This window comes from Condylura cristata, unplaced genomic scaffold (assembly GCF_000260355.1).
Source record: "Condylura cristata isolate star-nosed mole 26May11 unplaced genomic scaffold, ConCri1.0 scaffold00001, whole genome shotgun sequence".
NCBI classification, from domain to species: domain Eukaryota; kingdom Metazoa; phylum Chordata; class Mammalia; order Eulipotyphla; family Talpidae; genus Condylura; species Condylura cristata.
The window spans coordinates 57,004,737-57,017,277 of NW_004567102.1; the positions used below are offsets into that span (position 1 = coordinate 57,004,737).

At 40.5% G+C, this 12,541-nt stretch overlaps 2 protein-coding genes across 2 annotated transcripts in view; one reads left to right on the forward strand and one right to left on the reverse strand.

The window, feature by feature from the left end:
• Positions 1–2,082, forward strand: part of LOC101633142 (amine sulfotransferase-like) — a 9,657-nt gene extending 7,575 nt beyond the window's left edge. Inside the window, exons 4-5 of the mRNA XM_004673794.2 lie at positions 107–293; positions 1,948–2,082. Coding sequence (XP_004673851.1) covers positions 107–293; positions 1,948–2,069 — 309 coding nt within the window. The 3' untranslated portion in view covers positions 2,070–2,082. The remainder of the gene's footprint in view (positions 1–106; positions 294–1,947) is intronic.
• A 4,151-nt stretch (positions 2,083–6,233) lies between these two features.
• On the reverse strand, positions 6,234–8,677 carry LOC101636634 (protein FAM26E-like; the record flags this gene model as incomplete). The annotated part of the gene is given in 3 exon segments (XM_012733474.1): positions 6,234–6,673; positions 6,675–6,898; positions 8,201–8,677. Coding segments are annotated over 3 exon segments (864 nt in total), but the record flags the coding sequence as incomplete, so codon positions are not given.
• Between the last annotated feature and the right edge of the window lie 3,864 nt (positions 8,678–12,541).

The following is a 12,541-nucleotide window of genomic DNA, read 5'->3' on the forward strand; positions in this document are numbered from 1 at the left end:
AAAAAAAAAAAAGCCTTCAGTTTTCCCAAAGGAGATAAAGATATTAGATTGTAGCACATTCATTCCCTATGAACTGAACAGTTACATATACTCACAATTCTTTCAGGATCTCAGAAGTTCTGTGCATAAAATCAGTAGATTTGTTGAGAAAGAGCTGAGTGAAGATGACATAAATGCTGTTGTGAGCCAGGCTACTTTTCAGAATATGAAGTCTGATCCACGAGCAAATTATAATAATATACTAAAAAATGAAATTGGAGTAAGGACAGATGAAGGACATTTCCTGCGCAAAGGTGATGGTTGGTGGTTTTATAACAGCAAAAATCTTGAATGTTCACTTGCATTTTTGACTATACTAAATAAGGAATACTTCTAACATACTTCCAATACTGATACTTGGGCCTGAGGAGAATCAAAGATCCTAACTTTAAATGGCCCTGAAAGCATCCCTGGATTCTGAACGTTTTCCAGTACAGAGTCTGACACTCGAGCCTAACAAACAATTGTGCATCACCTTCTAATTCACATGACGCTATACTTTAACATTTGTTTGCTAGTCTTACCTGAAGACAGTGGATATACATATATATATAGCCAGGAGACTTCAACTTTTACTAGAAAATTCTAGAAATTTGCTTAATATATATTTTGTGTGGGAGATGCCATTGGTTTATTTTTTCATGTGTCAAATTTCTTCAATGCCCAAGGTAGATTGACCTCATTATCCCAATCTGCTGTGGATTTTATTATTCAAGAGCATGCAATGAACTTTCATTGTACTCGTGTAATATACCAAGCACTAAGAAAGTATATATTTCCTCCTACTGTTCCTTAAATAATAAAATTGTTTAATTTCTGAATTTACATCATTCTGAAAGATGCATAGTCTATTCTCTATTTTATTCTTTAATGTTTCCATAATATTTATCATGACATACATTGGTTAATTCATAATTGAGTGGATATATTACTTATTTTTTCTAGATAACAATATTTTAAAATATTGTGCCTTCTTTTGACCCACTTTTTAAATTGATTTTTTTTCTCAACTAGGTCAGATATGATGCAGTTTTCATGAAAACTTACTAATGCCAATAGCAGTGTCTACACAAAAAAACTTTTGTTAACAAAGGTTTATTTATTGATTTATGCGTAGAAGAACTGGGGTATGAGTCAGAGCTGTGGAGGGTGAGAGGATTCAGCAGACAGAGAGTTGGGAACAGAACAGGCAGAGCTACTGAAACACACTACTGAGGGGAGCAACAGGCGAGCCCTGAGAAGTCTGCTGCACCATGTGGGTCACCTCCGTGGCCTGGCATTGAACTCTAGACAGTGTGAGAGTGCTGAGGCTTTATCCCTACATTACCTCCTACACAAGAAACTTCTGCTGTTGAGGATGTCAAACTGTTCATTTTCATTTAAAAACTTCACTCTATGTTGGTTTTAAACATCTTTCAAGTAAAACTGTGAAATGGCAGGTGTGGGCATCCTCTGTGACCTTGACTTCATCACCTGAAATGTCTTGTTATACAATTTCAAAATTGAAGAAATACCTACCTTGTATGTTTGTATTAAAGATTATAAATTATGGTAGTGGTAGTTTGCCATAATATGATGCTTCACACTTAGTAAAATATATTTTAAAATATTAATCTACTCATATATTTTGGTTTTGGTTTTCCTGATAAGAAAGACTATAACTGAATAGTAGTGGTTGATAGATGGCAAAGAGACAAGGAAATTGACTACAAATATTTTTCTTATGCATTGCTAAATTCATTTCTTAGCTAACAAATGTGTGAGGAAAAGCAAAGTATCAAACCCATGAGAAATAATAGGGATTTAGCTTGGATTTGGAAAAAAGATTAGATGGTTGATGGACACTTTTACCCTGATAATGCTGCTTCTCAACTAGGTGTTGTTCATGTGTTTTAATTTCTCCACTAGGTACCATTGGAGACTGGAAAAATCACTTGACTGTAGAACAAAATGAAAGATTTGACAGAATATTCCAAAGGAAGATGAAAGATTTCACCTTGAAGTTTATCTGGGATCTAAATGAAGACTAGAATCAATATCAAATAAGCTCATACAATCTGCGAACTACAAAAAGTGAATTATAACATACATAATAATTTTTCTCTTGCAATATTAATTATAAAATTTGATGATAAAAATGAGTAGACTGTGCTTAAAGTAGATGCAATGAATTTAATGAACCCTGAAAGAAAAGAAATTTCAAGTTAATGCTATTTGTGGATTGTTTGTAGTGGTAATCTGCATTACAAAGGAAAAACAAAAAGCAGGTTACATGATTTTCTAAATGTTGAGATTTCTTGGTAGCTCTTGATATCTACAATATAAAATTCAGTATCAACTGACATTAAGATTATTTTGTTTCTATAATTCAACTTTAATTTTTCATTGAAAGTCAATGTGAATATCAAAATGAAATAAAGAACTCATATGTAAACGTGTGTATCTGTTTAATATTTTACCAGAACACAAGTTTTCATTAAATGTCAAAGGATCAATGCTGAATCAGCTGCTTAGCTAGCTCAGTGATTAATATTGAACATTTGCATGAAAAATAGTTGAAGCCACATTACTGACTACATTCATTCCAGATGTTTTAATAGGAAAATATCCAAGTAAAATAATTTTCAATAATTAGGAAAATATAGGTGCATCTGTTCATAATTCATAATTTTCAAATGAGTAAAACTTCTGAACACAAAAGCAGTGGAAGGAGAATAAAAGAGAATAATTAAGAAAGAATAAAAGAAAAAATTCACAATGCCTCATTAATAGAGATTTGCAAATCAAGACCACAGTGAGATAGTATCTCACACCTGTGTGAATGGCCCATTTGGAAAAGACCAGAAACAACAGGTGCTGGTGAGGATGTAGACAAAAGCTAAGTCTCTTACTCTGTCAGTAGGAATATAACCCGCTCAGCCCATGTGGGAAGCAGTATGGAGGTGTTGCAAAACAATAGAAGTAAATCTGCCATTCAGTTCAGTGATTCTAGGTATCTATGCAAAAATTCAAAAGGAAACGTGCTCCTGTGTTTATTAAGGTACTCTTTGCTATAGCTAAACTATGAGAACAACCTAAGTGCTCAACTACAGGTGACGGGATCAAGAAACGGGGTATACACACATAATGTGGTTAAATGGTAGTCTGATAAAGAAAATTTAAAAATTAACCCTTGATAGCTGACTACAGAAATGAAACCTTAAAGGGAAAGGGGGCAAGAACAGGGTAAGTGCAAAGAGAGAAGGAAGCACAATGTTCTACGGTGGTAGAAGATAGGTGAGCGTCTTCAGCTCTTCCTGCAGCGCCTGGACTTTGGCTACGACCTGTCCTGCCATGGCACCTCCAGCGTTGTCCTGACTCCACTCACAGCGGAGAGGGACACTCACCCCAGCCCCGCCTCTGAGCAGGCACCATGTGGGTCCAGGGCCTCCCACTGTGGGTAGAGTCCTTGCCCCTGCACTGGAGACTCAGGAGCGCCCCAGGGAGGAGGTCCGTCACCGATATTCTCGCGTCTGCCTCCCCAGGTCTGTGTTGAACTGTCCTGCCATCTGTGCCATTTGCCTTGCAGGCCGGCAGTGGGAGGAGGGGGCACAGGAGAGTCCAGAGCCCTCAGTGGCTTTTAGGCCTGTTGATCTCTCTACACCATTTGCAGTGAGGTAACAAGGTGCAAGGTAGGCAGGGAGCCGGGGGCCAGGAGGCTGGCAGGCCTTCCGGCCCCCATGAATCCCAGGGCTCTCTGATGATCTCCACTGGGCACCATCGCACCATCTTCTGGGTCGCCACCTTTACGTGCTCAACCTCTTGCCGCAGGAGCACCCACTTACGCAGGACTGCGCCCTGTGCCAGGTGTCCACCACCGGGCATGTGCACGAGCCCACGGTCCCAAATGCCTCCTGCAGTCAACGCCACAGCGGCCAGTAGCACAAAAGCCTGAGCAATCTTCATTTCTCCTACAAGCATCCACCCAGTCACACTGTTAAGGGGAAGGATGTCCTAAAGGAATTCTGCGGAGTCTTATGGACTCCACCCCCTACTCCTGCTTTCTGGACACTACAGTGAGTGGAAACTACAACTCCCAGCAGTACCAAGGAGAGAATTGCGGGACCCAAGGGAGGAGATAGCAGGAATTCTGGGACATTTGGGGGATAAATGGGGTGTTTGATTGCATCTTTCGCTCTCTTGCTCCGGAAAGGGCTCTCCGGACTGCCTGACTGGGTGTGTTCAGTCAGCCTAGCTGTAAGGTATTGCAGTTACTTTGTATTCCGCTCTCTTTCCCTGGGTTGTTTCCTATTCCTTCCCCTTAACAACACCATTCAGCAACTAGTGCTAACTGGAGTCAGGAGGGAAAATTACTACGGAAACACCAATGCACCAGGAGAATCTTTATGTAAATCCAATTTACCTTCTGATTTTCATGTAATAGTGTTCAGGTGACCTACTGCTTCATGGTATCACAAACTTGTTGGCTTAAAACAGTGTTTATTAAGCACATGATTTTCTGTATCAGGAATTTGGACAGGACATATTGGGGACCACTCTGATTTTCGTAGCTTCTAATGGGGTGACTAAAATGGCTGTGATGGAGTCACTGGGACCATACTTCTGGGGCCTTTGTATTGAGGTTGGAATGTCTTAAGTGACTTCTTCACTCATATCTGACAAGTAAGCTAGAGTGACTGGACATCTCTCTCTCTCTCTCACTGTTACTCTCTGTTGGGTGAGCATGGCCTTCGTCAGACCTGGGGGCTGGGGGTACTTGGGCCTCTTACATGGTGTCTGGCTTTTACAATGTTGAACACTGCAAGAGAGCCAGGAGTCAGCTGCAGCACTTCTACAATCTGGCTTCACTGCTGCAACAGCCCACTGGTTTGCTAAGGCCAGATTTAAAGGGAGACGAGAGTTCACCTCTCCATTGGTGCCTCTGCACCACATTGAATGTATGATGTTAGGTTTTACTAAAGTGAAACCCAGATGGATCAAAGATGCCCCAAAGTCATTCCACTAGGATCAATGTAAATGCAGCTCCTCCCCACTCAAAACAGCTTGAAGAAATGCAACAAACTGCTAGCTTAAAAGCTTTTGAAGCTTACACTGGCTCAAAAAAACCATGGTTAATGTGTCTTCCTACCTACACCTTACTGACATCCATTGATTGAAATTTCGTCAAAGAAATTGTTAAAATGTCAAACTGGGGCTTATCGGAGGGGACAGTTATTACCATTAGTTACACGTGTTTAAAACCCAAATAAGACCGCAAACTCAAAGCCCCCACCTCTTCCTCTCCCACCTGCTTTCTCTGTTTATTTTTCTCTTTCTCTCTCCACCCCTTTCTGTCTCACACATGAACCCCCCCACACACACAAACATACTATTGACCCTTCACCTATACATTTCCAAGAATATGTTCAATACCCAGGATTCTCAGACTAAGAGAGGATTCCCTATTATGTAAGGTACCTGTAGCTTCTTACTGAAGCATGATTCCATTCAGAAGCATTTGGGGGGGGGATGAAATATTAGTATATAGATGTATATGTTTATGCATCAAACTAACATGAATCTATGATATAGTTGAGTGAAAAGTTTGCAGGATATTTCTGATAAATACAAAACTGCAAAACTAGTTTAAAATACCAACACTGCTTTGGACAGTTTCCCCAGAACTCCAGTCAGGACTGACTTACCCCCCTCAGCATATCAGGCACTGTGTCTGGGCCCACAATAATTGTAGGGGCTGTCGACAGTGTTGCTAACTTTTTTCAAATCAGAAGGAAATCAGTGAACTTTTGGGTTGAAAATTTTTTAATATATATTATCTGTCTTTATATCAATATTACCACAAATCTGTGTGTGTGCTTAGTGTAGAATGGGGTCCACAAAGACAATTCATCCATGGCCACACCAGCCACAATGCAGCACTGCCCAGGGGGTACTTTCAATGCCCAGAGGAGACACGTCAGGCATCATATGTTGCCAGTGTGCTGTTTTTGAGCACTAATGTCTTCAGGTTCCAAAGGAATGGATTTCATACATCCTTGAAAGGAGAGAGAATAGATTTACTGACTACAATAAAAATCTCACTGTGTGTGGCAGTCTGTGTTCAGAATAACTTGCTCACTTACAAGCCACTTTTGCCCTGAAGCCATGAGGATGATTTGAGTAGCAGGTCCTCTTCCATGAGTCTCATTGTGGAATCACAAAATCATAGAATTCAAGGGGCTGACCCCCACCCCCAAAGAGGGAAGAGCACCTTTGGCCCATCCCTAACCCATGACGTGGTATCTTTAAGCACATCCTGGCACTGTCTGAGCATGGGAGTTACAAAGCTGCTCTCTTTGTTTATTGTCCTATAAGAAAGCTACATGTGGAAAACCCAGAGATGCACAGGTTGCTGTTGATGCAGTAGGCAGATGTCAGAATGGGAGTCTCCCTGGATGCACTGAGTCATGCAGGTGACATCTGGCGGGCAAGCTACACACTGTGGGCACTGCCCACAAGAACCATAGTGGTCTCATCATCCTCTGGGTGATGGTCCAGCCCGTCTTCTACCACCTTATGGAGGGTGCTGTAGTACTGTGGGCCTTGGTAGAAAGAATGCAGCTGTGAAGCAGCTTCCCAGGCTGCGAAAGTAGGCAGGGTAGGAGACATTTGGTTTCTTGCTTTCAAAAAAGGACTCCAGGTTTCTGTCACTCAGATTGACGGCATAGTTCACAAATGTACTTTCCAACTCCTCCCTCTCCTTCTGTTGAGACAGCTTCCAAAAGTTCAGTTGAAGGTAGCTTACTTAACACCAACAATGAGGACAAGTGAGGAGCAGAAATAAGAAAGATGCTGGACAAATCAGGAACCATCCTAGAAGCTTAGAAAACAAAAATTCAGGACATGTAAAAGCAAAGGTCTTCTCGGGGACCTGGCGTGGTGACTGTGGAGTCCTGACTACATAATGCCATAGTCACTGCCATGCTGAAATCAGTCATTTTAATTTTTATCAACACTTTAACAATCAAGAATAAAGTCAAGATGTAGCTGATCTCTATTTTCCTACGCACCATTAATGGTGTGTGAAGAATAACTAGAAGGAGGCAGATGCTAGAGAGCAAAATGTGTAGATTATTCAAGAATCAGAAAATCCCAGCTCTTAAATATGATTTGCCATTAGAATAATGAATTCTGTGCATGAATAATGTGATCACTGAGCCACTGACCAGTCCCCTAGGCAAGATGTTTTCAGGCACTGATAAATGCATTTATGGCTAGTGACTAATTATTCTCATGTTCCCTTGTGTGCAAAGAACAGCAGCCCTCTCGGAGAAAATTTAAGATAAAGTGAGGCAGGCCCTCCCTGGTGGCGCAGCGGGTTAAACCACAGCACTAAGAAGCTAAAGCTATTTCTGCATGAGTTCGATCCCTGCCTGCCTCAGAGGAGATCCACATAGCGAAGCAGACCTCTCCTGACCCGCCCACTGCTCCCCTCAGCAGTGTACTTCCTCGATCTGCCTGTTCTGCTTCCCACTCTGTCTCTGGTGAATCCGCTCACCCTCCACATCTCTGGCCTGTACCCCAGTTCCATATGAATAAATAAATAAATCTTTAAAAAAAAAAAAGATAAAGCGAGGCAGACTGCAACGAGACACTGAAGCTGAAGGGATTTAAAGCCTGCAAAAAGGCTGAGACAAAATCAGGACATTTCAAACTTTCAGGATTGTTGATTCTGAATTTTAGTCTTTGGAAAAAAATTCCTTTCTCAGTATGAACTGTTTCAGTTCAGGGGTTTTCCACGCCCTGAATTCCAAAAGTGGAATTCTAATTAGTTCAACTTATCTTCTAAACTTTGTTGTTGTTCTAATTATATTTTAAACATTTGGAATTAACTTCACATTTGAACATGTAACAGAGTTACTTTGGTACTCTTAATGTTTCCCTATAGATTTGTCTTTTGAAAATAGAAATGATAATCAGCAAATGACCCTATTCAGACTGGAACTAAGCTCCAACTCTTCAAACCATCAGTCCGTCCCAGACTCCGCCCAGACCTGAATTTTGTTCTAATGTCCATTGTTTTTAAATGCCCTAGCAAGCTTTCATCCTTGACTGAAAGGAGGACAGAAGGATGAGTTCAGGTTTACACTGGGGGGAAGAAGTGCCGGTTGTTCTTTCTTACCTGAGACTGGGCTTGCAAGGCCAGTTTCAGTTCTTCATTGTCCGTGGTTGTCATGCTGGTTTTACCACAAGATACTTTGTTTAGTTCTTCCCAGCACTCTTTGGGCTTCCCCTTGCAGATCAACTCCAGGAGTCTTTCACTCTTTGTCCCACTCATGGCACATTCATAAAACGTCCCATTGAGCAAAGCCACAGAAAGCCACATCGTTGGAGCCACCAGTGAACCCAGAATGATCTGGCCAAGGACATAGGAGAAGTGGTGGTTGTGGCCTCTGGGGAACATTTTCTTGGGATTCACACAGCAGCATGTGAAGAGTTTCCACGACCTTTTGTTCACAAAGAATCCAAGGATCAGTAACAACCAGGCAGGAGTCAAAAGGAAAATCACCCCACAGACCATATTCACAGTGCTGCAGGGACACTTAAAAGCCACAAGTGAAAAGAGACGCTCACTTCCCACAGTCAGCAGAGCAGTAAAAAATAAGAAAAGTATTTCATATGACAACAATAATAAAGCAAGAGACAGAGTTTATTTAATAGAGAATGTACAATACACAAAGTAGTGGGATCTCAGAAAGCATAAGAGTTGTGTGACACCTCCAAGCAATGGGACTTTATGTTTTGTTTGGTTGTGTTTTTCTAGATGGAGAACTTATACATAGCTTCCTCCCTCTAGTCCAGATTCCTGGAATTTGAACTTCCCATTCCTTTCTCTTTTTGTGTCAAGGTGAAGACGCTCGTTGAGGTGAGTATGTTTTAACATCAGAAACACTAGACTCGTGTACAGTTAGATATACTGAAAGAAGTCATGTAAGTGGTAACTATGCACACCCATACTATGGTTGTTAGACATGTGGATTGTTCTCAGGCTTTCTGGGCCTGTCTGATCTTATCTCACCCTTTTGGCCAGGTAATAATAACAGACAGAATATTACAAAGCAAAACAGTTGCTTCATTCCTCAGGGGCCTAAGAGATCACTTTTATCTCTAGCAACGCATCTAGAGAAAGAAAGAAAATAACTGAAGTAATCATACTTCCAGATTTCAACTTTTACTATGATGTTATAGTCATCAAATACTATGGGTTGGCACTTCCATATTTTTGGTCAGCTGAGTGCAAAACAGAGTTAATTCTATACATGTGGGAAGGAAGGTCTTCCACAGTTCTTTGGCAAACTTAGCAGGCACATGCATAAAAACAAACACCCGAAGAATGGGCACCAGTCACTGAGACTTGTCTAAAGATACTGCTACCCATCCTTTATGGACAAGGAAGTCGTGACTTTAACTTTTGAATAATGTTTGCAGTGGAGTTGCCAGAATTCATGTGACTACATTTACATTACAGAAAACCTGTAGGGTTTTTTTTTTTTTTAATCTCCAACACTGTTGACCTTCTGGAGTAATCGGACATTTTCCTAGTAACAGCAAAATCTTACCCAATGTATTTATCCAAAATGGGCAGCTTGCTGAGTTCCTGGAAACCTCTCATTGCCTGGACAAACTCTCAGTGAGTTTGTATTTCTGAGTAGCACATCAATCCTGTCATTCCTAAATTACACCAGAAGTGAATTTCCGTCACCCGTGGGTCTGCAACAGTGAGCAGTGCAGGGCAGCCCCAGTCTCACCCTCTGCAGCATACATGGGGTTTTTAATTTTCTGTTTTAATTCCCTTCCTTTGGAACATCTGTGCATCTCTAAAAGGGACACATGATGTCTTTTCTTTTACTCATCACGTCCTTCAATGTTGGACCTTAAGATGCAAGAAATATAAGACTTGCCCGAGCCAAGATGCTTCACGACTCCCTCACCACGCCACTTTGCCATTGTATTTGTGGCACAACAGCTCTCACAATTCTCCTGTGACTTGTCACAGCCGAGGAATAGCAGGAAAGAGGTGATGTTCAGTGTGTGGGGGGGCTGCCTGCGACTCTTCCCTCAGCAACCATGTTTTCTGGAATTGGTGCTTTTCAGGGGTTGGGGGGAAAATTGGGTGGGGGGAGCAAGAATGGCTGAGAGTGACACTTTAATTCTTGCCTTTCATTCAACTTTACTTCCTATGATAGAGGGCTCCATTGGCCCACGTTACACAGGGTAAATTTTCCTTCAGCATGTTCAAAAGATGAGTTCTCATTCTCTTTCTCTCCTGGAAAATTAGTGATTCCTTTATTAAAACAGCACTCCATTTATGTCAAAACTTATGATAAGTTTTGTAATTTTCAGCTATTCTATTCTGTTATCAATTCTCAATAAATGAAGCAGCTTGAAATTCATTTTTCAGTAAGGAAACCTCTAGCATGTTAGTGGGAGCTTAACTTCATCTCTTAATTGGGAGTCAAATTATCTCCCACACTGGCCTCTCAGGAGTTAAGAAAACCTCTGTTGAAAAGAAATTATTGTTTATTAATATTTTTATCCTCATTTTCCTAGATGAACAGTGAGATTTCTAACATACACTTTTGAGGCCACAACCTCAGAATTGCAGATTCTAACTGTAGTATACCCAGAAAACTAGGTTATTCTAATACCAGTGATTTTCCTGGTATTATACATTACACATTATAACTCTGCACTCTGACTACCCTCTATTGATGAGATAAGTTCAAGCATAAAGTCATGAAATGTTTGTTGAGTACCTACTGATATCTTAAAAATTCTTAACTGAAACATGTGCTAGTTCTACCTAATGACTTATACTTTCAGGAATAGATTTCATAGCCGAGCTTATAAAGAATTTTCTCTTGGCTTGGTGTTATGAATAGGCACTTCGGGACTTTCTGCTTCCTAATTTTATTTTTGTTTTCTATTTGGATATCATTCAGATTTCTGATTTTAAAAGCTTGAACAATTTCCTGAAACCATCTATAGCTTAACTTCCCCACTTGTATGTGTTGAATCCTGATAAAACCCTACTCATGGGATTTTAACAAAAATAATCTTTGTTTCCTATTATGTTAGTTTCCTCGTGTATAGAAAACTGATCATAACAGCAGCTCTCCTACAGAGTTTCAAGATTAAATGGTTTAATAGGAGCCAGGTGTTTAGTATTGGAAATGACAGGTCAGTGGTACTTGGCACTTGTTTAACACTCAACATATGCAAGTCCTTATTATAAATCAACTAGTAACTGAAAAGCATTTTATCTGCCATTTTCTTGCGGGCAAATAACTATGGACAACACAGATGAGTATCTCTTTAAATATAAAGGTGTTTATTTTTCAACTTCTAATATTGATCTTGAACTAGTAGATTAACTACTTGATTTTGAAATTAGAGCTGATACTATCTTCATGGTTACACAACCAAAGTCCATTGAGTTTGAGGAGTGGGGACATTTGTTATTTCCCTTCATTCTGGTTTGGCAATAGGTGTGTACAGAAGCCATTCTCCAAACATTCTCATGTTACATTCATGTACTTTGTACATTCAATTTTGTGTAAAATACAATATGAAAAAATAGAAATTGAAGAGACAGTGAACTTTTTAATTTATTTCTGTTTTGAAAAGATACAGTCTGAAAAGATACTAGATATGGAGAAATACAGGAAACGACAGAAAAATGTAATTAGGAAGACTGCACAGAATACATGACTAAGAGAGGGAACTGAAAAATTATGTGAATCACGATTGTAGAATCTGAACAACCACATCTTTTCAGAGATAAAGGTGCTAAAGATCTATATTATATCTTTTTTTTAAAAAAAAAAGATTTATTCATACAGAACTGGGGTACAGGCCAGAGATGCGGAGGGTGAGAGGCTTCACTGGAGACAGAGTGGGGAGCAGAACAGGCAGATTGACGAAGAACACTGCTGAGGGGAGCAGCGGGCGGGTCAGGAGAGGTCTGCTGTGCCATTTGGTCACCTCCGGGGCAGGAGGGGAATTGAACTCATGTGGAAGTGGCTTAAGCTTCTCAGTGCTGCGCTTTAACCCACTGCACCACCAGGGAGGGCCCTATATTATATCTTTTTAATGTAAGTTAATATAGCATACAATCAATGTTACAAAATCATTAGATCATTGGTTGAAAGAAAAACATAACCCAAATATATTTGAGAAGAGTAGCATTAATATGGCATATATCACTTGAAAATTAATTCAGGATTCACATAGGATTATATATATATATTTTTAAAAGATTTATTTATTTATTTGTGCATACAGAACTGGGGTACAGGCCAGCGGCTCAGGGGCGGTGAGAGGCTTCACCAGAGACAGAGTGGGGAACAGAACAGACAGATCTACGAAGTACACTGCTGAGGGAAGCAGCAGGCGGGTCAGGAGAGGTCTGGCTCGCCATGTGGTCTCCTCCGGGGCAGGAGGCAGGCGGGAATCGAACTCA